Raw genomic sequence first — 24,907 nt, 5'->3', positions numbered from 1 at the left:
GGATCTACATGGATGAAGAACATCATGGATGAAAAATTTTTGAAAGAATTTTGGAATCTTTTTGAATAAGCCCCCTAATCCCAGAATAAATTCTCTGGAGGGAAATGGGATAATCTGTGAGCTGTAATCTGGTCATGAGACGCAGCTGAATGTGTAAACATGTAGGTCTCAGTGGACCAATACAGTCACCTATGCCCCTCCCCTCCCCCCCCCCCTTTTTTTAACTCTCACATGATCAGTCAGCAGTTCATTTCCTAACCATTGTTATCCATAACCAGCAAACAAGTTTCAAGCAGAGAAACTGGAAAGGAAAAAAAAAAAACAACCTGACTTAAATGCAGTGCACTGGATACCAAGCCATTGAAAAGTAACTAATCAAACAGTGTTGAAAAGACTGTAGTGGGATTTTATTTTATTTTATTTTTTGCCCCCATGCTGAAGATCCTTGGTGTGACAGGTGTATATTGTGTCATTAACCCTTGAGATCAGTGACGTGCCCCGGAGAATCCGAAGACTCTGATGAATTCTATACATCATGTTAATGAGCTGTTACTGCAGTGCTCCCAGTTGGATCAGGGCGGAAATTAGCTGTAATCTGTTGTTTTTGGATGCATAACCATACCATTTTCCACTGAAAACAAACAGACCCTTGATCCCATCAGGACTTCATTAGTTTGCGAGAGGGCAGAGAAAGCAAGAAGCCCTTTTTCAGAATGTACGTCTCATGCATATTACGGCTGTGTCGTTGTCCAGAGCTGTTTGGCCCACTTTGTTTGCTTCATCCATTATTGATGGTTAGTGATAAAAAAGTTGAACCAAGTTAATCATTTATCCTGTCAAGTGCTTACTGTTCAAAGTTATCGGAATCGTTTTAAACGGTTTTGTCTTGGTGACCTAGTTCAAAAAGACGTACTTCATTACCCTACATTTGTAGCTCCTTGTATGAGGAACAAGACTGTCCTCTTTTAAACTTTAGGAAAACTGCCGCCTAGGCCGTTTTACTGAGACTCTGCTCTGGCGGTCATACAGCGTGAATCCAGTTCTCCTTCCGGTTTGGGCCAGCAGTAGGGATCCAAGTGGACCCATTTAGGAGTTTATAAATCTAGTAATCCACATGGTATTAATTTTCTATCTCTTGACTTCAAATGAACAAGGACTACCAATGAAGACAATCAAATCTGATTGACTGATCAATCAATGGAAGTACAGCCATTAGAAAACAAAACAAAACAGATGGCTTAGCTCAGGCAGGACCATCATAAGATTATATTTGTGAGTATAACGTCCTGGCTTGCATAGCTGCATTTCAAATGTTTTGTAATCAAAAATTACTGTTTAGCGTAGTCAGATGACATCTGCTAACCTTTGCAATTGTGAAATTTTGCTAGGGTCAAGGGAGTTGTTTGTGACTTGTTACACTGAATACAACAGAAGTTACTGAGAAATTTCCTTAAAGAGATTCCTGTTTTAAAGACTGGTTTTGAGCACACCATTAAACAGGATGTTTGGCTCTGTTTTTACATAAAACTATCACATTGTCTTATTCGAAGAGGAATACATTATGTGTATATGTGCCCATGACCACATTAACAGCTATACAAACTGCCCAAAGACAGGCAGTCTTTACTTAACACTAGTCCTGTCTGTCTCAGACTGGAACATGGAGTGATGATCTGGATTTTCCCCTCTCCGAAACCATTTCAGCAGCTCCGATTTATTTTGCATTTGCTTGTATGGCAATTCAGGTGTGCAATATCTTCTATACTTGGTGTTTTTTTTCTCTCTCTCTTTTTATTTTAGCATTTTTTTTGTCCTCTCCACCTAGACATGCCAGAACTACACACTTGCATGCATTCTGAAACAAACAACAGCTTGCTATGGTCAAGACCGCATAAAAAACCCCTCTCCTTTAAAGTTTGACAGTATTTCCAAGCCTGAAAACATGACTAACCTTGAAACCATGTACAAAGCATAATTTATATTCTGAAGTGGCTGGATTTAAGATGAAATGCTGTTAAATACTGATAGTAATGAAAATGGTATAGAGATTGAAATTGTATGAGAAGCCAAAAAACAAAAAAAAAAAGACCTGTACATGTTTTCTTTACTGTACACTACAAATGTCAATAAAAAGCATACTTTATCAAATCCTGTAGTATATGTATAATAAACCTTCTAAAAAATTAGAACGCATGCTTTGTTTTTGAATCCCATGGTAACCAGTTCGTGATGTCGGACTTTCAGAACAGAGAGAAACATACTCAGAGTGGAAGTTTCTTTATTTAATAATCATTTAACACTCCGCAACAGTTGAGAGAAAATTTCCAAGCATTTTTGAGGAGATGCACACAAATAAACATACTCTGATTGTAGACTGAAGAAAGATCAGCATGGAAGATGAGCGTGATGACCTGACAGCTACACAGCAGCTCTCGCTTTCTCTCCCTCTCTCTCTCTCTTTCTCCCTCTCTCTCTTCCTCTCTTCAAATTCACATGCCATGGGAAATAAACGCAACTTTGAAACGACGTGACCGTAAAATTGTAAACAAGGTGTTTTGATATGCCAGCTTACAATAAACAGACTGCATCATTTTTTTTTTTTGTTTGTTTTCTAATAGAACAGATGCAAATCTGGAACTGCAAGGCCATGCCTATGGCTTGCAAAATAATCCGATTTAAAAAAAAACAAAAACCTCTCAAATATATTACACTTTAACTCTCTGTATCGTCACAACAATATCTGATTTGCACAATAGAACATTAAATGTAAACGTGGCTAAAAAAGTGCTGGGTCGAGGCGTCCCAAAACTGCAGAACAGAACCTTCATGTGCAAAGACACCAACGACAGTCTACTGAGACCTTTTTTTCTTTCCTTTTGGCCTTGAGCCATGTACTGTCACTTGAGGAGATGACATTACCTGTTGAGAACTGAATTTTTCGCTTTGTTTTTGCGGAAGCACTGCATTAACTTGATGTTAACGGGGTAGATTGGTTTCAGAAACTAGTCTGAACTATCTCACACATTGTGCATGTTTATTGTAGTCAAAGAGAACGACTAAACGAAAGGCTGGCAAAGCTAAATTATCTTAATGTAACAAATAAAATGATATGAATTGGCCAGTGACATTACTTGGCAATCTACAGAGACTTCTTCTTCTGTTCCATCTAGAGTAGTGTATCCTATTTTTTTTTTTTTGACCCGTTTTCAAACCGTGCTGTACAAACATGCCTCACAGTGTTTTTGGAGGGGGAGCAATGCAAAATGTTTTCATCTTGCATAGATCAAAAATCAAACATTATTAATCATTTGGCAGCATTAGGTGCTGAGGTTAAGGTCTTCATTTGTTGGACTACAGCAACAGTGATTACTTTGGCGTTAGTGCATAGGTGCGTCCTAGAGCAGCAATGTCAGGTTAGCTTTCATTGGCTTAAGTCCAGCTCTTCTCAGTGATAGTTTCAATATTTAAAACCTGCTAACAATCGAAAACAGAAAAAAAACAAACAAACCCTAATGTAACTGTCAGTTCAGTGTAATTTAAATGGAAATGTTCCCAGAGGACTAGACAAAGAGACCTGGACTGTGAGGTCCAAGACCTCAAACCCTGACTGAAGACAGATCCAAAGCTATGTCATTCTCCCAATGGATCCGTGAAAGAACCACGTAAGGGTCTGAACTTTGCCGAAAGCTCTCGATGACCTTGGTAGCTCCTGAGACGAGCAGCTCCTAGAGGACTCCCAAAATCTCCTACCTGTGTCTGAGTGTGCTGACATCACTGTGGGGGGAGAAAAGGACAGCACTCAGGTAATGCTTAACTCCCATCGAAGCTTTTGGCATCAGAATAAAGGTAACATCAACCTCACGTACTTCGTGAATGTGCGGTCCTTCTGTTACAGTGCTGTTTTTTAAAAAAGCGCCTGGAATGAGAGAGCAGTTTTTGACAAATAGCAAAAATATCAATGGAGAACGTAAGAGTTAGCTCACACTGCTAATGTGTGGTTACATGAGAGAAAAGACTGACCTGTGGCTGCTCCAGCACTACCCAACGCTCAGTGACACTCTGGAGGTCCTGACCACTCAGTGGTTCTCTCAGGCGCACTCTGACCTCCAAACGACCTCCAGTGGACTTGCGGCCATCCATCACCTAAACACACGCGCACATGTATATTTATGGAATTAGCATTTAGTGGATGAATACACACAACGCGTCAGCCCGGCCTCTTACACACACATAAGTAAATTTAATTTTGTTAATATCTAAACTATGGCCAAACAGACCTACTCTCTGTGCCACTGAAAGTATGCTACACTTACTAAACTTAGAAAAAAAAAAAGAACTTCTGAATAAAACAACTCTGCTGCCAAAACTCCATAACTTTTTTCCTTTCTTACCTCAACAATCTCCCGCACTTCACTCTGTGTATCCAGTTTCTCCAATTTGACATGGGCGGTTCCCACGGGCTTGTCACTGCGCAGGAAGCCCCTGTCGGAGGCCAACAAAGACATTACTGTGTGTGCACTGCACCCATTTTCTGCCACTTGTTAATACACAGCTGAGGTTAGATGAGGACAACACAGCACGCTCTTTATCGAGAGCTGCACAGCAGCCACAACTTACACACACAAATACACGCAGAGCAATATGACTGCAGTGGCTTGTGCCAGGTTACCTAAGGACGTTAGGATCATCAAAGGGTAACTGTGTTAACTAACTGTGTAAATTAATCAGGATGCAGACAGTCCGATTATGGGAGGACAAAAGGACGGACTTACCCTTTGTGCAGCACTTCCAGTTTAAGGCCTTTAGATTGCACTACCCTCCTAAATCCACGGTGGTTACGGTTGATGTTCAGAGTGAAGCTCTGGTTGTACTCTATGACCGTAGAGGAAAGATTAACATACATTGCACACAGTCACACACGCACACAAACCAAACAAACACACCCACTGAGGCAGGGTGAGAACAACGTTGGAGACTTACTAGTAAGTAAGTAAAATTTATTTGTACAGCGCTTTTCACAGGCATAGGTCACAAAGTGCCTCACAAGGGCATTTTTCAATGTACAAGTGAGAAAGAAAAAACCCCAAAAAGAAATATCGAATGAGGAGGAATGAGTGAAAGAACAGTCTAAAAGAGGAGTCACCTGGGCTGTTGGTGTTTTTGATGACTGCTGTTTTATGCTTCTGTGGTTGATCCTACAACACAATAAATAAAAACATTTGGAGTATAAGACATAAAACAGTGGAGGCTAATAAAAACAACACATAAAGGGCAATTTTTCAGTATAAATTGAACAGGTTCTTGGCAGCTATTGAGATGGGGGAGGAAAAAGAGCACTCACTGAACTGGGGTAAGGGAACTCAAACTTGATATAAGCATCCAGGTCATTTGTGGCTATGCCTTTTAAACGAGAGAAACAGAGTTAGAAAACAGAGGCAGAAAAATGACCACATTATGCTGTTTCAAACTACACTGAAGCAACAGAAATCTGTTCTTAAGATACAATCAGCAAACAGTCTCAGACTGGCTCGTTTATAAACTATGAGCCTCAAAGCTGTTCTTCTGACAAACTTTTGCATGAATGACAGCTTGTTTAACTCTGAGGCTAAGGTATATTTTCAGATGTGGTATTTGGGCAGTAAACACGAATGTGACCGTGTTTTGTTTCTGCGGTATGGTGATATGAGCTGTGAGTCTGTGTATTTGTGTACTGAGGAGAGAAAAGCAAGTCTACCAGAAGGAGCAGGCAGGTTCATCCCTCTAACAATGATCACCACCATGTCTGTGCCACTCAACTCTGGAAAGATCCTACAGAAGAGAAAGATGGAGGTGAGAGAGTGGGACGAAGGAGGAAAGAGAGAGAGAGAGAGAGAGAGCAGGGCAATGTAACACTGAAATAAAGTTTTCTGATAGGTAGAATTCAGGTTATATTCATGTTAAAAGATATATTGCTTCATTTTTTTTGAGAACAAAACATACTTACTTAAAAGTATCATTAAATGTTGGTTTAAGAAACATGTAAATGGACGAAACGCTGGACTGACCTCACGGTGCGGAAAGTTCTCTCCTCAAAGTGGTGTTTGGGAGGGTCCAGTCCTCTGGCCTGAGACAGCTTCAGGATCTCCAGACTCTTCTTACAGTTCTCCGCCAGCTTCTCAAACCTGAGAGACAGACACATCATACATGAACGCAAATCCCCTCTTCCTTTCTCCTCTAAGCAACAAGGCCTCTGTGTGCATTTGCATGTGATGAGAGATAAAGAGAGAGAGAGAGAGCAAGGACTCACTTGGTGGTCTCCGTGATGTTTCCGAGGTGAGTAAACTGCTTGGAGTAGGTGATACATTTCTGGAGGAGTGAGAACAAGTTTCACATTTACACCTGTGGATCAGCCTCCCCCTATCTATCTATAATGCCCCTGTTGTGAGGTGATACACCCTGATACACGTCTTTACCTCATACTGCTCCTTCAGGAGCTTGGTAAGCTGAGTGTACACCTCCTCAGCTTTCTCCGAAATCTGAACATCACTATGCTGGATCACAATGAAGTCATCCAGCTCTTCACCAGGAGGGGAAGGCACCTGTACAACAAGGCAAGAGTTTTTATCATTCCCCTTACAAATATCAAACGCTAAGCCTCTCTGATTAAATGAGTTTGACAGTGAAAATTAAGAATGAAATTTTATAAATGGGACTGGATGAGCTAGTATGACCACGACCACATAGAGCAGTCTTGTGTTTCCCAATTGCAGTCTCCGGAAACCTGGTCTTGAGTTTGTACATTTGGTTCTTGCCCTGAAAAACACCTCACTAAAGTAAATCGGAGGCTTAACTGTTACTAAACCATTTGAATTATATTTCTGAGTGGTGGGGTACTGTGACGGCCTCCACTCTGTATCTGTGTTGGGTGCAGTTGGGTGTCAGAGTGGGAGGGCTGTCCTGGTTGATGTTTGGCACCTGGGTGCTCTGATCTCCAGGTGTATAAAGCCTAAAGGGAACTGACGGTTCTGTCTCTCTCATCCCTCCCCTTCCTCTCTTGCTTTCCCCTTCCTTCTACCTCTTTTCTGTTTCTTTCTTCCTTAGGCCTCCACCATTTGTTTCATGAGGATTTTTGGTTACTGCATTTCAACACCTCCACACTTCTCTAACACACATCCATACCTTGCCTACACTACTGATACTACTGACTACCAGTCTAATTGTTAAATTATTGGTGTTTTTTTTGCTAAGATAATAAATTTGCTTTGTCCTTAATGAGATCTGTGCGTGGTCTGCCCTTCTTTTTGTCACCTCTTCTGAGCCGAGTCGTGACAGGTACCAACATACTGACCCAGGGACTGGTGTATGTGAACACTGGTGTAGATTACAATAGCCCAGCACCTGAATACAACTGACCTTACTGATGTCCACAGTCTTGCCGCTGTTGACAGACTCTATCATGGGATCCAGCGTCTTGGCTGTACGCAGGAAGTGTCTCGCCTGATCTAGATCGTTCTTCTGCTTGGCCTGCAGCGCTGCCTTCATGTACTGTTTTTTGCGAGCTTCCAGAAACTCCAGCTGCTGCAGAGCTAATGGGGAAACATTAGTCATCGACCGTTAATGGACAAAACAGATGAACAATGATATTAGTCATGTTCGGCCACATTGACTGTGGTCCATTGAAAAAAAAAACAAACAAACCCAAAAACAAAACAATGTGGTCTCGAGAGAAAATTAAACACACCGCATATCTGCAAAAAACAATGTCCTGAAACCTTTAGAATAGATTTGCATGCATACCAAAAACAAGACGTGTTATGAATGCATGTGTTATGTTGTGTATGTGTGAGCCTTCTATCTCTACGAGGTTTCTCTTAGACCTAGATTCAGGCAAACCAAAAACACTGGAAAATGGCAAATGATCATTTCACAGACTCGGATTCATCTGACGGTGATTTTATCAGCAAAGTGGTATTTTGGCAGGAAAGCCATATGAAAGTACTTATGCAAATATCCTCTGAAATTTGACTAAGTTTAAATGTTCCTCTCCCTGCAAGTGTGGCTGTCAACCTACTGTCTTCATGAACTGTTTGGGAGGAGCTGAACAGACCTGTGGATGATAGACCTTCTTTCAGGGACGTCCCTTCTGGGGAAGATGACGGGGTCGTCTTGCGCGGCTGTACAGTTGGGGGCACCGCCAGAGTGGGCTTCTTCTGAGGTCCGCCAGGTGCAGGTGTGGACTGGATAAGGATTAGCCAAAAGGAGAATAAACGTTAACACAAAGACACGGGCACAGAAAACAAATCACTTCCCCAACTAGCAAAAACCCAAACTGCCTCATTTGACTACTTGCTTTTAGACAGACATCTATCACCTATATGTCTGTCTATCTATCTATATTTACATATATTGACAGACAGATAGACAGACAGCTAGACAGATAGCTAGCTAGCTAGCTAGACAGATAGCTATCTATAGCTATCTATCTATCTAGCTATCTATCTGTCTAGCTAGCTAGATAGATAGATAGATACATATGATTTTGATGCTACATTAGTGCGGGTGTTCATAGGGTTGTAGAGGGCATACCTCTAGAGTTTAGGATTTAAACATACTGACGATACACACAAATATAAAGACACTGTTACGCTGGATCTTTACTTTCCATGGTGTCTCCTGATTCTGTAACTGTTAATTACTAGGGGTGAATAGTGTGGTTTGTAGTGTGTTAGATTATATTGGTCTTGAGGATCTGTGGCCAGACTCTCATTGGTGAGGGACCTCACCTCCTCAGGCTCTTTATCCTCTCCCTCCTCTTCATCTCCAGCTGCCTCGGCTTCACCTGAGGCCAGCTTATTGGCTGCTTCAAGTACAGCGGCAAATCCCTGTTCAGGTGAGGCTGCCTCCTGTCCTGGGATTGGTGGAAAACCTGGTGGGACAGGCAGCTCGGCAAAGTTGACTGGTCGACCAGCTTTATGTGTACGAATGGCACTCTGGTATTGCTGTAACAAACATAAAACAACATATGGATCTTACAGGATGACATGTTTACATTTTTCCAGTTCATAATTCCAGTTAATAATAATAAATACAAAAACACACAGATAATTATTAACTGGCTCATCTATGAACAAACAGCTGATCACTTTAGATTTTGATAAATCAGAAGCAGTCCTTCTTGGAAAGTTCTGGCAACTCTTTCTCATTCCTCTGAGCAGTTTCTCCTCTACAGTACCATTCTCACACTGGTCACTGAGGCTGTGGTTACCTTGGCGATGCGATCATGCATTCTGGCCTTGCGGTCATCTCCGCTAGCCTTGGCCTGAGCACAGGCTTCTTTATACTTGGCCATCCTCTGCTCTAGAGCTTCCAGAACAGTCTTTGGCTGAGGGGGTCCAGAGGCCTGGACTGCTAGAGCCTCATGACCTTTGGTAAGGTCAAGGAAAGAGGGAAAGAAAGAGACAGACAGACAGAGGTGAAATACAATATTATTAATATGTGCAGAGCAGAGGAGAAAGAGAAAGAGAAGGGGGAAAAAACAGAAAGAAAAACTGAGAGGTAGGCAAAACCAGATTTTTTACTTCACAAAACTTAGCCAAAGGCATATGTATCAAAGCTCACTGCAATACAGGTTTGACTGGGCTACTCTTGGTTACATTTTGTCAAGTTCAGAGGCATATTAGCGTCATAAGAATGCAAGAGTAGGTTTACTGGCATTAGACATAAAAACAACCCTCACTTTGTCCCTCTGATGGCGAGGGTGAGACTTTGGCCGCTGGCTCTGTGGGGGTGTCTTTCACCCCCCCCGAAGAACTGGAGCTCCCCTTACGCATAGCACCAGCAGAAGCAGCAGCAGCTGCACAGGGGAAACCACAGTCAAAGACACGAAATATACGTTCAAAACAACACCTAACAATAATACATTTCCCACATAAAGCACCACTGTATAACAACATTTAAATGCTGCAATATCTTTTATAACGTTTTACTAAATAGATGCTGAATTATGACAAATGACTAGTGTCTGGAGTCGATGACAGTGTGTACTGAATGTAAACTCGTTTTAAACCAATAACCTTCTGAAAACGTTTCAGTCAAAACTGACATTTTACGTGATGTAAATCTTTGATGAGCATTTGCATTCTCTCCCATATAGACATAAGCAGTTGTGCAAACTAGTTGGTAGTGGTCCTTACCTCCTGAGAGAGAAGGGGGAAGTTTGCTTAAATCCACGGTCTGACCTTTCTCCAGACTCTCGATCAAGGTTTCTATTCCCTGTGCCAACGACAAGCCACAACAGAAGAGTAGTGCCCTTTGTGTGCGTCCTACGAGCCCTGAATGCCACAGATAGCTAAGGCAACTTTGTTAAAGTGGGATGTTACAAAAAAAAAAAAAAAGATCCCGTCTCTGAGTAGATGAACTGGACAAAGAGGCAAGCTTATGTTCTCGTGATGCACAAACAAAGCCAAACCTTAACTATTCTGTAGAAATTTGCGATTTTCTGTGGAGAAAAAGCATTTTCTTTATGTCCCAAAAGTGCGAAAAAACTGCGGAACTAGTTCAACAGAGTCTAACTGAGTGGAAGTGATGAAAAACGTTTCTTAACTGAGAAAACGAATGAAACAGGACACCTATATCATTACACACTGACATACGGCAGAAGAAAAAGTTGTTGTACAGGAAACATACTAATGAAAAAGCTATACACTCAACAGACTCTCACTTAAATTCCAGCTCAAAGGACAGGCAAGACTTTTAGAAATGTATTGAATACTTTCAATCACTGACCCATCAGAGAAAAAAAAAAGTGAAACTTTTTTTTTTTTTTACCTTAAAATTCTTCATGTGCTGCTTCGCTTGCTCAATATCTCCTGTCTGCTTTGCCTTGAGAGCAGCCATTTTATACTCCCTCTGCCTCTCAAGCAAAATCTGTTTAGTGGGTTGACTTTTCGCAGGCTCCGCAGCTGAATTACAGGAAAGGGGGAAAAAAGAAGAGGCACAACATAGTTCTTGTCATAAACCGTCCTGTGGAATGGCAGTCACGTCAACACGTAAAGGAGTCCAGCAGAGGGCCAAACCGAACCTGTACAAAGTGAACCTGTAAAAACTTCACTTGCAAACTTAAGGAGAGTTCAAAGTGTGTCTACAGGTGATGCTGTGAGATTTATTTTTTTCGCCGTTCTACTTTTAAAAGTGATATTAAAAGCGGAACAGTGTATGCAAAGGTTTCTTCAAAAATGTAACAAAATAAAATCGTAGAGAGAAGAAACACAGTCTATTGACATAGATACATGTTACTAAAATGCAACTTCTATTTTATTTATTTATTTACGTTTGCCTTTCCTCCTCACACAGGCCTCTCACTAACAACTTTCGAGTCACTAGAATATATCCCTGAACAGTTGGGCTATCTGTAGCAGTCTACAGAGGATAACTGACTAACCAGTCAGGGACTCTGCAGTACTGGCTGTATGCTCCTCCTCTGCTGCTGATTTGGTGCTCCCAGGGGCTGGCAAGACTGTGCGGGAGGGTTCCTCCTCACTGCTGGGAGACGGCTCTATGGAAACAGGTGAGATTTCCACCGCGCTGTCGGATTCGCCTTGCTGCTCCAAGGCCTCCTGCTCCTTGGCTCCCGGTGAAGGCTGCGTGGAGCGGCTGGAGGCGCCTGTGGCCACGGGAGGGGGGATTTCTGACTCGTCAATCTTCCTTCCTTTCCTGACGGATGCCAACATGCCCTGAAGGGTCTGAGCCAGACCGATAAGTCAAGACAAGCAGAGACAGGTTTACAACAACGTTCAATACAAACACTAACAAGAAAATCAAGAACCTTGTCCATCAATACCCCAAATAAATTCTGTGCTTTTATGTACAACGTCAAGTCTCAAAAAGGCGGGACATGTTTGTGGTTCGGTAGGCTTTCTGTAGACAGATTTCTTTCGACAGTAAACGTGTTGGACAGTTGATCAGGTGTCCGACTAACCTTAAGGCCTCGTTCGTATCTCCGGGCTTTGGAGGCCTCTCCCGCGGCCTTGGCGTTGCCGATGGCTGTTCTGTACATAGCTATTCTCTCCTCCAGCGTGTGCTCCACAGTACCCGGGACTGAGGGGACATGGGGGGCTTTGGATTCCTGTGGGAAGAAGAGAAAACAAAGCCTTACTGTGTAACTTGATCCAAAAAAGCGTATCGCTGCCATGTCCAATCTGCCAAAAAAGAAAAAGAAAATCCTACAATTTCTTTGGTGTCAAAAGTGTCTGTGAGGGGGAAAAAGTGGAGGGGCTGTATTTCATTAAGCCCTTATGTATCTTTATTCTCTGTCAATATACAGTGAAATGCCTTTCTAGTCACATGACACTGTCAGACGGACATATTCTAACTATTTTAAAATTGTGAATAACCCCTACACCTCAGCACGTCATATGACGGGAGTGAGTAAACACGTATTGTTAATTAGTCAACTGGCATACAGTAAATGTGATCACAAGAAATGCATCCGTTTAGCAAATCTAAATGACCTAAACAAGAATAACCCTTATCTTGCAAGAACAGTCCATTAAAATGAGAGGACTTTATTTGCATTTCCTGAGACATGAGAAAGGGTTGGGGGCGAGGGAGTGACAAAAAAACCCCATTAATCTCACATGACCAAAAATATCAGTAAAATCCTTATGACAAAGGGGGAAGCAAATCACTGTAAATCTAAGGACAAAGTCGTAATACAATCGAACAAATATTAACACACCTAACGACGACTGACCCGACAAATCTTAACCACTTTTATCCCATTCCTGTAACAGACATAACCTATAAAAAACTCATTCATAACCTACCTGCTGTGGAGATTCTTGTTCTGCTGGAGGTGTTTCTATAGCAACAAGAGAGGTGGGTGTTTCTGCTCCAGAATCCTCCATTTCCTCTTCACCCACAACTTCCTGTAGCTCAGCCTGATGACAAAGAAAAGTTGACAAAACATTTTACCACATAAATGGCATTTAAAACCTTGCACAAGCCAGCGTTATGTGAAAGAAAATAACATTTGTGGCAGGAGGACAAAAGTGGTGACAAAAGAAAAAACAGATAAAAACACACCAAAAGATCCTCATCGTCTTCCAGGTCATCATCATCATCATCTTCATACTCATCTTTCATGCAGGCTTCTGCCATTTTCTCTATATCCTCCATTGGTAAGGGGGCTGTAATGGAAGATTTTTCTATCAAATAGCGCATTTGACTGATATATGCCTAATAAGTAACATGTCATAAGTAATATAATAGTTCTTCTACACAAAATCATATACAGAATTACATTATATGCAAATATAATACATAAGTGCTAAACAACAGAATACAGAAGAGTTTTCATGTAAGCCAGATGTAACAATGCTGAGTGTGAAACCATGAATGAGACAAGATCTCCTTGACTTCTTATTCTACCAGCACCTACATTTGGCTGCCTTTTTGGCTCGGTTGGCAGCTGGTTTCTTGCCAACAATAGCAGCGAATTCAGCCTCTAAATCAGGATCATCAAGATTTTGGTCCATGTCCACCATCATGTCCTCTGGGTTGAAATCAAGAAACAGCCCCATCTGCAATGGCATTGAACTTCACCAAACGTCCATCTGGATATTTAGACTCAATGAATGGTATTATGAGATAAAGGGATGTAGGAAACTCTCCAAGTGGAAACTGTTAGTTGCTGCATACTGCTTTCAGAAGGTTTACAGTTTTACAGCATTGTCGCGGGTCAAGCCAGTAGAGTATTCAAACTAACCTGTTTAGCGGCAGCGGCGCCTTGACCTTTGGGCGCAGGTGGTCGTTTGTTTTTTCTGCCAAACATCTCTTCCAGCCTTAAAGACTCAAAACGAACTTGAGCCGCGATGAATAAGAGGACGCTGCCATCAGAGTAAACGGTGAAGACACGGGGGGAAACCACACAAAGACAGATTCAATTTAAACTGTGTTCATAAATACAAAGAAAATAAACGATCCAAGTACTTTGACCAGCATTGTAAACACAGATGGTTTTTATAAGGACCTCTAATAGAAGCGCTCAACTTATTCGACATCTAGAAACAGAAGTCAGTGCTGTAGACCTATGGTTCCAAACAACTTTGAGACGTTTGCTACTTTGACTTTGGTTTGACATAAAACAGCTAACTTACACTGATCGACTAAGTGGATACGTCAATAACTTTATCATAAGGATGCTTCGTCCGTGCAAATGCCAGCTCGCAAACGGGAGGCATTCTAGTTTACAGTTTCCTAAATACTTGGAGCTTAGAGCTGTCGTCTCATCTACCGGTTAGTTTCGTTTTCCTACTCACCAGCTCACACAATTAGTATGCATGCATGCTGTTTGTTGTACGACCAAAACCTATCATGACAACAACCTACCTGAAGTTGAAAAAAGACGTCCGTTTATCTGGTCAGGTCACTAAATGGGTTAGCAACTGTTAGTCTATGTGGTTAGGCATTTGCTGCGTCAATAACACCACATACATCTGAGATGTAGCAGTTCCTGGTTGTGTGACAGCACGGGACTCCCATTAACATCCGTCAAATCTTCAACGAAGCAAGGAGAAAGTTGTGACCACATCACCACATTTAGAAGTTCAGCATTATCATTTCTAAGAGTTACATAGAAATAATAAAAAAAGGCCTAGTAAAAAATAACTTGCCGCTTGGTGCTTTCTTCTCTTGCAGGCTAAAATCACACTGCTCACGCAATTTTGACCCAACCCAAGCCAAACAACGTGAAGGCAGCAATAATAGATTGTTTACAAAATGGCTACCGTTTCTTCACCCCGAATAAAAGTCCTAACAGAAAAGATTTACAGCGAGGACAGTACAAAGGTACTCGATTATATTATTATTGAATCTGGAGCAAAAGACCAGACATTCTTGGTGTATAAGGACCTCGATCCTCCTATAACGCATTTCAGAGGGCGGGTATGAAATATGCCCTCCCCCTTTTCATATTTTAAATATTAAATTGAGTGGGCAAATGGTTTCTGATTGAATCAACAGCATTGCGTTGCCATGAAAAATTCTGCAACACTACAGTGAATCCAGCGAAAAAATCTTTATTGGGACATGCACAAGTAAATATAGAAACCAGTCAGAAAATAAGGCGTATCTCTGTTTCCCTCTTCGGCTTCACCATTGTTTTTGGGCAAGAAATTAAAGTGCTATCTTTTTTCACGGGTATTTATTTGTGTGTGACTGTGCGTTCTTTTGACCTATTCAGTCTGGTGGTTGTGTGTGAAAAAGACCAAACTAAGCATGATTGCACTATATAAACACAGATGTTATTTCGAGTCGATAGTTAAACTGTACCTTACTTTTGTCAAAACTTAGTTTCAAATTTCACGCTAAAATGATTTCCATTTGTAAAGTCATGGAAATAATCAAATAATTGGTCATAACTACAGATATCTATAGGTATAGCGTTTATATCTGGGTCTATATGTGACAAATCCTCTTCGTTTCCACATATTCATTGTGGTAACGTTTTATTTTGTAGAACGTGGGGCTAAAACAAACCGCTTCCGTTTCGTATACTGTTATATTCCGGAACATAGGCTTTGTGGTTGTACATAAGTCCTGGCTTCACTCCCGTAACCCCCATCAGAAAAGTTGTCCACGTAGATTATGAATGCAAAACGGACGGTTTCACCAGCATTTATGTTTCTCGCTTATTATTACATTCTCACAACGTTTGATATGTAAATCGTCATGGGAAAGTGCAGATTCAGTAATACGGATAAAATGTTTGAGTTCATGCCACTGGGTGGCAACAACGTCAATGGACTTCATAGAGTGTGCTACCAGCATAGAATTATAAACTTTGCTGTTCCGCCTAGCGTTTATCTAGCACTGCATGCACATAAGAAAATCCACAACAAACAACATTACATCAAGGCCTGCAGTTTGGTCAGCAGTATCGTGGGACTTGGCAACATTGGTTTCGGGTCAGCACTGAACCTCATGAGGAAGAAGCCTACGTCATTCGTAAGCATTGAGAATCGCCAATCAAGAACAACGACTCGCCTCGGCTGCTATAGTAACGGTACAGTTTTTTTGAATTAACCAATCACAACCTTGCATTTCAGTCATTTAAACTTGCATGTCTCCTCATCGGTTAACAATCCCCACCTGAGTATTCAAAGACCGTGTGTTGTAAACTTTTTGTAACCACTCATAGGAGCTGTGCGATACCAAATCTGTTGTTTGCGTTCCGCTCCTGAATAATCGTTATCTCTTTATTCGGGTAAGTGGTGAAAATTGCAATTTTCCTTGTTTTGAGAACAAGAGCTACTCGAGATTACGGTTTGTCAACCACGTTGGTTAATCAATCGAACGATCTCAGATTTTGGATTGTGATATATAATGAAATTACGTTTTCACTGTAGTGTAATGAAACAATGTAGCAATTTATTGTGTGCTAACTTTGATGTACATACGATTAATAATGTGGTGGCATGTAGAAATATAGAGTTTTGTTTCTTCTTTACCAGACCTGACTTTTATGCATTAGCCTATTTCTGGATCTCATGTCAGTATGGCCCAGTTCGGGTTTGAGAGCGACATTCATAACATCCTGAAGCTGGATATGCCAATCACGAATGCACCGATGGCGAGATGGCAGAGGAAAGCCAGTGCATCGACATGTAACTCTGCCAACACAAGTGTCCTCTCTCCTAGCAAATCCGCTAACAGATCAGTCAGCATGTCTAGGACCCCAGGCAAAACGCCAGGTAGAGGTCATCCTGAGACTAACACTCCCCACCTGATGACACCAAGCAGTAATTCAAATGCCTTTGCAGTTCAATAAATGTCCATATATGGACATTTGACTGGAAGTTTGATAGTTTGTGGTCCCTCTGCCTGCAGGAAAAAATGGAAAGACTCAGTGCACACCTTCCAAGGTAGGAGGTGACCGGTTTATCCCGTCCAGAAATAACAAACAGATGGAAGTGGCAACATATCTTCTCTCAAAGGAAAATGAACCAGTGAATGAGACTAATGAACCAGCTGTGAGTCTCTCTTGTCTAACCTTGAGTTGTTTTCAGAGTTTCCTTGGACAGACTTGTTTTTTTTTTTTAACTTGCTGTATGTCTCAAACATTTTTGCAGCAGAAGGAGAGTCAAAAAGCGTGGTCAGTGACACTCAACGGCTATGATGTCGAGAAGGCAAAGATCTTGCACCTTGGAGGGAAGCCACTTAATGCGCCTGAAGGTATTGATGTTTCTTTAGATTTATCAGTGAGTGAGCAGACATTACCACAACTGGATTTTCATCGTTTCCAGACCTTGAACTGTGTTCAGGAATCCTGATGGATTGAGACTGAATTTATAGTCACTTTCAACCACAGGTTACCAAAACAACCTAAAGGTTCTCTACAGCCAGGCACCAACCCCTGTCTCGATCAAAAAAAGCAGATACATCTCCACTGTGCCTCACCGAATCCTTGATGCCCCTGATCTCAGAAATGATTTCTGTAAGTTCTCTATATGGATTGTGCTACATCGTTAAAGCTTCCTTTGGACTTTGCATGTTTTTCACTTGAATATTAATTCAGTGTAATACACAATTTGTGTTTTAGATCTGAACCTGATGGACTGGGGCAGACAGAACCTGCTGGCCGTCGCGCTTGAAGACACTGTGTACTTGTGGGATGCTGCCAAGGGTGAGATTACTCTGCTGATGAAAGTAGAACAGGAGGAGGACTACATCTGCTCAGTTTCCTGGAGCAAAGAGGGCAACTTCTTGGCTATTGGCACCAGTGATTGTAAAGTACAGGTAAACACTATGGCACAGGCATGAAGCGATTGGGTTGTATATATCGAGCACCTGTTTGTTCACTTATTTAACTTGGTATTTCTGAACTGATTCTTTTTTGGCAGCTATGGGATGTGGAACACCAGAAGCGTCTTCGCACCATGGCAAGCCACACGGCCAGAGTTGGCAGCCTGAGCTGGAATGATTATATCTTGTCTAGGTGAGTGCAACCAGTCAAGCACTCAGGTTGTGTCTTAATGAAGCAAAAGATTAGTTCATTGTCATTGACTGATATCAGAGGAGTGAGGCCATACTCTTAAATGAATAATCGCTACCGCTTCAATGGGCAAATATTTTCCTCTCAGTGTCATGCTCTTCAATTTTGCATTTGAAGACCTTTACTTCTCTGGTGTAATTTTGTAAACATGTTTGAGAGCTGTTAATCCTTCTCAGATGTCCCCCCTCTTTTATATCATTAATGGTATAAGCCCACCCTCACCCCCCCGTCTTGATCTGCACAGTGGTTCCAGGTCGGGTCACATTCACCAGCATGACGTGCGGGTGGCAGACCATCACATCTTTACTCTGAATGGGCACTCTCAGGAAGTCTGTGGACTTACCTGGTCTCCAGATGGGAGGTACTTGGCCAGTGGAGGCAATGACAACATGGTCTACGTTTGGCCGGGTGTTCAGGAGGGTAATGGCAACCAACAAACCGCAGTCCAGTCCTTCAGTGAACACCAAGGAGCTGTGAAGGTGAATACCATTAATCTTCAGTGCTTGGTCTAAAATGTTTGGTTTTTTTTTTTTTAAATCATTTATTTTATAACTTGTGCTCTGTTTTAGGCTCTAGCCTGGTGCCCATGGCAACAAAACATCCTAGCGTCTGGTGGCGGCACGAGCGACCGACACATACGCATCTGGAATGTCAACAGTGGTTCCTGTATTAGTTCTTGGGACACCAACTCACAGGTGTGATTATGCCTCTATATTTATTTGTTGACGTTTGGTTTTTACTGAGATTTTACTGATGCTTTTACTGAGACTCTCTTCTGCATATTTTACAGATTTCTTCTCTTGTGTTTGCACCTAACTACAAAGAGTTAGTCTCTGGCCACGGCTTTGCACATGATAGTATTGTCATTTGGAAATACCCGTCTCTCACTAAAGTGGCTGAACTTTCAGGTAAGTTAATTAACTTGGGTTATTTGCATTGGCAATCCTGTAAAACACTCAAGATCTGTGAAACTGATTTTAACATGCCATTGTCCGGTTCATCTTTTCATGGCTTTACCTTTTATGTTTTGAAGGACATCAAGGTCGAGTTCTGAACCTGACGCTGAGCCCAGATGGCTCTACTGTGGCCTCTGTGGCAGCTGATGAGACAGTCAGATTGTGGAAGAGCTTTGAGAAGGATCCTGTCAAACAGAAGACTAAGTCCACCAGCAGCAGCATCATTCACCAGCCCATCAGATAAACATACTTCTGTTGATGCTTTTAGTTTAATGTAATTATGAGTTCACTAAGTTATGTGCAATGTCTCTCTTGAAGGTTTAAATAAAGTTTTGATTCTGTCCTTTTACACTTGGGGTATTGTCACTGATTTCATGTTTGCTTGTCTCTACCTGAGAAGTGAAATGGTTAAGTGTATTTGAAAGTGTGTATGTGATTTACTGTGCTCCAGTTTTAAATTTAAGTCCCTTGACACAAAGGAATGGTCAGCAAATGCAAAAATGTAACTCATTGAAAATTTCAACTCTTAAGACTGCACAATAAGAACTGAAAGATTTGTCAGTAGAGGGCAGAAAGTTACCACAGAATATTTTCAGTGTATGCTCTGTAGATGTGAGACTGTAGCTCTGCAAATAAATTTTAACTGATGACTGTCTGAAAATGGCCTTTGCCGTGCATAAATCTGGCTCTCTGTTCAACTCCAACCATGTAAGTATCAAGTAAAAATACAGCTTTAAAATACTGCATGCAGAGTTTTGGAGGGTGAACAGGATGTAGTGTAAAAATTGGGTTCGGGCTCACATCAGAAGATTGTGAATCGGTCACAAAGTATACCACAGGTCAAACTACCTGCACTGGAGATCTTAAACATTGCTGCCAAGGGGTTTAAAAAGCTTGGTGTGCTGTAGTTTTGTATCAATCCTTTTTTACACTCAACTACCACAGGGCCAATTGTGTTGAATTTATCATTACATGTTTGTTTACTTGATACAAAATTGTCTGAGAGAAAATTATGCTTTAGCTGTGCAACACTCTTGGAATGGAGCACTCTAGATACAATGACCTTTCATATAAAAAGGTTTATTTTGTGTTAAATTACGGAGAGGGGAAAAAAAAAAGCAAACAAAGTTGACATCAACAATTCCCCCCCCATTCTGTGTTATGATTTATTTACAGCTGTAATAATTGGGAGATTGAGAACTACAACGCTCATGAACAGTAAGGAGTCTCACGCTTGTAAAACCTGGATTCCAGATCAACATCAGTGAATCTGACCTCAACGGAGGTCTTCTCTTCATGCATTGTGCTCCGTGAACAGTGTTCCCCAACATCAATAAATAAAAATAAAGGTGTGGGGCAAGGGGACCCAATTACTGGATCCATTTGTGTCATTTCATCTCCAGTGAACAAAAATATAAAATATATACATTTTGAAAAACTGAATGAGTACAACAAAATATGTCTTCTCTTCAGAATCCAAAGCAAAACCTAGCGAGTCCTGTCTTCGTACGGCTGTTTTCAGTTTCTCTGACGAAACTTAGACTTCCTTCACTTTTCCGTTTTGAGCAAATCCGTTGGTGTAGCATACATTGCCGTTCTCCAGGTACGTGCCGTTTGGCACTGATACAGCATGGCCGTTGGTAAACCCGTTCTGCTTGGGCTTCTCCACGTGGGAAACGGGCAGTCGGTTTCCCTTCGTGTAGGCCTGTATCCAGAAGTGGGAGAAGAGCACAAAGAAGAACATGCCATACATCCAGATAAGATGGATGAAGATTGGCACCTGGTAGTCACACTTCTCCATGAAGTAGTACTGTGATATGTGGATGGACACCAGCACAAACTGGGTCTGTTGAACACAAGAGACAGAAAAAGAGGTCGTTAAAAGAGTTTGTTGCACAGGGGAACATGTCAACACAACCCGAGATAAAAACTTGAAAAGACAGCCTACTGTCAGTCCTCTGCACACCTGTGCCGCTCTTTTGAACTACAAATGTTTGGCGTTGTTCTTGTCAGTGATCAATATGAAGAGGAGAAAGGGTCTAATAGTCTATCAATCTGTTAAAGACAGCTGCTCTTTCAGCAAAGTGCATGGAGCTTAAGCCATTCATTTAAAAATATAAGTATTGGATGCTCATATAAAATTGACAATTTTCCATGGCTGCTTTCCAATTTCTCAGGAAAGAAAAAAAAAAAAAAGGAAAAACAACTACATTCAACACTCTCTTTAAGGCACCTGATACCAACCAGTTGTATAGCAGTAATGTATTTCTTCCACCACAGATATTTCTGGAAGCGCGGTCCTGCAGCAGACAGTCCATAGTAGGTGTACATGATTACATGGACTGTAGCGTTCACCATGGCATGGAAGGAGCCCATTCCACCAGCTGGGATTTTCAAATGAGAGAAAAATGTCAAGTGTGAGCTGTGGGATGAAGTTAACAGCACTGATACAAAAGTTCAGTAATGCATCTGTGAAACCACTTTCAGTAAAGACTTTTCTTTTTTTTTTCATTTTACTGTGTTCATCGCACATGGTTTGAAGACAGTAACCTCAAACAGATGACATCAATACAGAAACAGTACAGACAAATATTGCATTTACATGAAACCTTGACGCTGTGCCTTTCACATCTAGTCTCGGCCCCAGATGATCCAAATAATCAGGTGGGATTGGCCTTTAGGCAGGGAATTTTATAATATTCAGTGTCTGAAAGCAGCGTACCAAACAGCTTATTCTGTCAGGGTTTTTCTGGGTCTATGACATATCTGACATTCTGAGGTTTCCAACTGTTACACTTATTAATTTAATTGAAAGTTTGGTAGATCAGCGTCGTGGATTCCACAAATATTTTAAGACGTAACATCCAAGAGCTTCTGAGAGTGAAACATCCAAATTACATAACATACAATTGTGAAACAGGTTCCTTTCCTTGGTAATCCAGCATGGTATAATATAGGCTGTGTTATAACACTGTGAGTGGAAACTCACCAGGAGTGAGAGTGATACCCCACCACCAAGTCCATGGCATGAAAGAATGGTGGAAGACATGGAGAAACGTGATTTGACTGTGTTTCTTTCTCAAGACAAAAAACACCTGCGGGAAAGTAAAGGTCTCGTTATTTCCAATGCAAAAAAAAAAAAAAAAAAGGAATTATTCAAAATATATTACGTAACTGTGAAGTTGATCTGCAAAGACAGTCAAGAAAAACAAATGCTTACCGTATCCAATAGTTCAATGTATTTAGAAAAGTAGAACAACCAGGCTACTCGCACCATCTGGAGAAAAGAGAGAAGATCACATTATTGGCCAAATATGACACAGAGAAGTAATAAAAAAGTATTGTAAAGTAATAGCAAAAACATTTCACTTTTAATAACTGGCATGAATTAGTTAATTTTACTAGCCATTACATAACAAGCTTACCCTGAGGGCCTGAGGAGTACTGGATGGGTCAATGAGGTCACATCTCCAGGTGAAGGTCGTGCCCCAACCAGCCATCAAAAACTGTTGGACGAATAACCAGAATATAATTTTTAGAATAGTCCGTTTGCTTTACTAAAGACATCCACACTTGAAATTTCTTTGAGAATAATTCTGATTTCCATGTACAGGGACGAAATTGAGCGATACACCACCTCAAAGACGATGTACGCGTTAAAGGCCACCATGCCAAAGTTGTACGCGACCATGGCAGTGTTGAGACGGAAGGGTTTGCGATTAGCCATGAAACGTGGCCCCGCATACAGTACGAAAAATACATATCCTAACAAGATGAGGGTCATATTGATGGGACTCTGCATCAGTGGGTAGTCCCGAACCCTGGCATCTAAAAAAAATAAATAAATAAATGAACAAATAAAATCACACAAATACTGATTAATGTCCAGTACTCATTAACTTTGTAATATCTAGGTGACGCACATTGTAAATACACTTTTTGTAGCACCATGTCCATGAAGGACTCATAGGAGACATGCGCCATACTAACAAATGTCATCCAGATATAAACTTAACAGATATACAAAAGGATATGATGTCAAACTTTTACATTACAGGTTATTTTTTTCTCTCCTTCAATGTGATTATCAGGGCTCTTAACAGCGATGCTCTTACCAGTTCTCCTCAAGAGGTAGTCATGAAACCTTACGATGTTGGTAATCACTTCTCGCACCATCTTCTCTTATCTTCTTCAAACAGTCAAAAAAAAAAAAAAGCCAAACAACCCTGCAACACACACAACAGAGAAAGAGGATAATGTGTCAAAATCAAAATGGCAGTGATACAATGTCAGAGACAATGAGACAGAGCAGATCGGTGCTGCTGAAAAACAGATGCAAGTTTGCAGCTATCAGATGAACAGAAATTCTGAGTCAACACTGTCACCCCTGCCAAAACAAACAGGAGACAGCTGGCCAGGTGAGCGGCTTTATCCTGCACGAGAGCTCAATGTACTGGCAAACACAAAGAAAATAGAGCAACCAACTGCTGGGGGGGGGGGGGGGGCGGGGGGGGGCTTAGGAACATAGATCTCGCACATTGTAACCGCTCAAACAGTGAGCTCTTGTGTATGAGGTCCAGAACAATGGATATTACTGAGAACATACGCGAGTAATCAGCAGTTAAGCACGAAAGGTTTATGTCCTGGTGACGTGCCCTGATATCAGGGGAAGTATCTTTCAGTGCCACACCTGAAAAAAAAAAAAAAGATCTCTCCCTCCCTTACTTAACTGGTCAGTTCAGGAATATTATCATGGTCATGCCGCCTGTCATGAAGTCAGGGGATGCCAAGAAAGAACAAACTGAAGTCACACGATTATCTTAAGGCCCTGACTGAGCAGCTGATTTAAGACGGATGAGAGGCAAAAGCATACACCCCGACAATTAGACATTCCACCAAGTGAGTCACTCAGGGCATGTTTAAGTGCATGTCAGTGACAACAAAAGGTTTAGCAATCCCATTCTTAGCACATTGCTCGCAAATGGGTCAAAGTTTAGCTGAACAATGAAGGATGGTAGGATCAGCAAAACGAAGCATTAGCTCCTGTCTGATTGGGCATGATTTCTTTAAAGTGTAGCATACTTACTTGACATGTTTCAGAAAAAAAACAAAACGTGATTTATTCCACAGTCTGGGGCTTTGAAATGATATTTTATAAGAAAGCTCAGTAATATGTATGCATATCCACACCTTTTTTTCCTTTAACTATGTCTTAGGACAAAAAAGCGGGACTGTCCGCTGCTTCCAAACCTTGTCCAAACTGCCACGCCTACGTACTGTGTGTATCAAATGTATAACATACATCATAGAAGTATCTATCTACATGGCATCATCTGAACAAATGGGATTTTTAATACACCAAACAAAGATGTAAAAAAAAAAAATCACCAATGCTCTCTCACACAAATCTCATAATACTACAAAGCCATCCAACAGGCAATATGACTAATGCAGAGCAAGTCAGACTGGTGCGGTGGAGAGAGTCTTACCATCCAGTCAGAGAAAAAGACTGACAAGACTGGAACTAACCTAATATTTCTGCTTACTGACATTACTATAGAGTTTGCCATAAACTGGTAAATGAAAGGCAGAGAAACAGTTGTCTAAATCCTAAGCTAACTTCTGAAAAACATGTGGCTAGAGGCAGAGACCCTAATGGCCAAAAGTGAAGGTTAAATGACATAGATCAAAAATGGTCCCGAGAAAGACCCGTGTACTTACTCTCTGAAGCTCCACTGACTCAGCTAATCAAGAGTAATAACAAACATCTGTGAGTCAGTCTCAACCTCAGCCGCTTGTCCAGTCAGCAAAGTTCTCCTTCTCTTCAGTGACTTCACAGCCACACTAGACACAGCTAGAAAGATGAGCCAAAAGCAAGAGAGAGAGAGAGAAAGAGAGAGAGGGAGGAATGAACCTGAGG

General features: G+C 41.3%; 3 protein-coding genes across 3 annotated transcripts; 1 reads left to right on the top strand and 2 right to left on the bottom strand.

Annotated features, from left to right (window-relative positions):
- Positions 1–3,519: 3,519 nt before the first annotated feature.
- On the bottom strand, positions 3,520–14,425 carry cc2d1b (coiled-coil and C2 domain containing 1B). The gene is made up of 25 exons (XM_030774013.1): positions 14,368–14,425; positions 13,745–13,865; positions 13,418–13,559; positions 13,063–13,166; positions 12,804–12,917; positions 11,957–12,103; positions 11,420–11,720; positions 10,807–10,940; positions 10,173–10,251; positions 9,716–9,832; positions 9,245–9,402; positions 8,763–8,978; positions 8,087–8,216; positions 7,393–7,565; positions 6,453–6,578; positions 6,287–6,345; positions 6,045–6,161; positions 5,735–5,808; positions 5,342–5,400; positions 5,144–5,195; positions 4,773–4,872; positions 4,392–4,482; positions 4,021–4,143; positions 3,867–3,916; positions 3,520–3,774 (listed from the first exon to the last, which is right to left on the bottom strand). The coding sequence occupies exons 2-24, from the start codon at positions 13,808–13,810 to the stop codon at positions 3,905–3,907; spliced, it is 2,694 nt and encodes an 897-aa protein (XP_030629873.1). The 5' UTR covers positions 13,811–13,865; positions 14,368–14,425; the 3' UTR covers positions 3,520–3,774; positions 3,867–3,904.
- Positions 14,426–16,534: 2,109 nt separating this feature from the next.
- On the top strand, positions 16,535–19,231 carry cdc20 (cell division cycle 20 homolog). The gene is made up of 10 exons (XM_030775799.1): positions 16,535–16,730; positions 16,867–17,009; positions 17,109–17,211; positions 17,348–17,473; positions 17,579–17,775; positions 17,880–17,974; positions 18,276–18,510; positions 18,601–18,726; positions 18,822–18,939; positions 19,065–19,231. The coding sequence occupies exons 1-10, from the start codon at positions 16,535–16,537 to the stop codon at positions 19,229–19,231; spliced, it is 1,506 nt and encodes a 501-aa protein (XP_030631659.1).
- A 1,293-nt stretch (positions 19,232–20,524) lies between these two features.
- elovl1a (ELOVL fatty acid elongase 1a) lies at positions 20,525–23,163 on the bottom strand. Its single transcript, XM_030774466.1, has 7 exons — positions 23,103–23,163; positions 22,625–22,815; positions 22,413–22,493; positions 22,208–22,264; positions 21,977–22,082; positions 21,232–21,371; positions 20,525–20,833 (listed from the first exon to the last, which is right to left on the bottom strand). The coding sequence occupies exons 1-7, from the start codon at positions 23,161–23,163 to the stop codon at positions 20,525–20,527; spliced, it is 945 nt and encodes a 314-aa protein (XP_030630326.1).
- Positions 23,164–24,907: the final 1,744 nt, after the last annotated feature.

The sequence above is a fragment of the Chanos chanos genome, chromosome 5, assembly GCF_902362185.1.
Source record: "Chanos chanos chromosome 5, fChaCha1.1, whole genome shotgun sequence".
Lineage (NCBI taxonomy): Eukaryota > Metazoa > Chordata > Actinopteri > Gonorynchiformes > Chanidae > Chanos > Chanos chanos.
This window is presented reverse-complemented; position numbering and strand designations above follow the sequence as displayed.

What these genes read in the sequence shown, in the direction of transcription:
- cc2d1b (XM_030774013.1), bottom strand. Translation starts at nt 13,810, where the DNA reads ATGTTTGGCAGAAAAAACAAACGACCACCTGCGCCCAAAGGTCAAGGC. An exon ending in AGCCAAAAAGGCAGCCAAAT is followed by an intron (nt 13,167 to 13,417) that starts GTAGGTGCTGGT and finishes CTTCCATTACAG; the next exon opens with CCCCCTTACCAATGGAGGAT. An exon ending in AGACTGTGGACATCAGTAAG is followed by an intron (nt 6,579 to 7,392) that starts GTCAGTTGTATT and finishes CTTGTTGTACAG; the next exon opens with GTGCCTTCCCCTCCTGGTGA.
- cdc20 (XM_030775799.1), top strand. Translation starts at nt 16,535, where the DNA reads ATGGCCCAGTTCGGGTTTGAGAGCGACATTCATAACATCCTGAAGCTG. An exon ending in AACACCAAGGAGCTGTGAAG is followed by an intron (nt 18,511 to 18,600) that starts GTGAATACCATT and finishes GCTCTGTTTTAG; the next exon opens with GCTCTAGCCTGGTGCCCATG. An exon ending in TAAAGTGGCTGAACTTTCAG is followed by an intron (nt 18,940 to 19,064) that starts GTAAGTTAATTA and finishes TATGTTTTGAAG; the next exon opens with GACATCAAGGTCGAGTTCTG.
- elovl1a (XM_030774466.1), bottom strand. Translation starts at nt 23,163, where the DNA reads ATGGTGCGAGAAGTGATTACCAACATCGTAAGGTTTCATGACTACCTC. An exon ending in ACATTGAACTATTGGATACG is followed by an intron (nt 22,083 to 22,207) that starts GTAAGCATTTGT and finishes ACTTTCCCGCAG; the next exon opens with GTGTTTTTTGTCTTGAGAAA. An exon ending in GGGTATCACTCTCACTCCTG is followed by an intron (nt 21,372 to 21,976) that starts GTGAGTTTCCAC and finishes TGAAAATCCCAG; the next exon opens with CTGGTGGAATGGGCTCCTTC.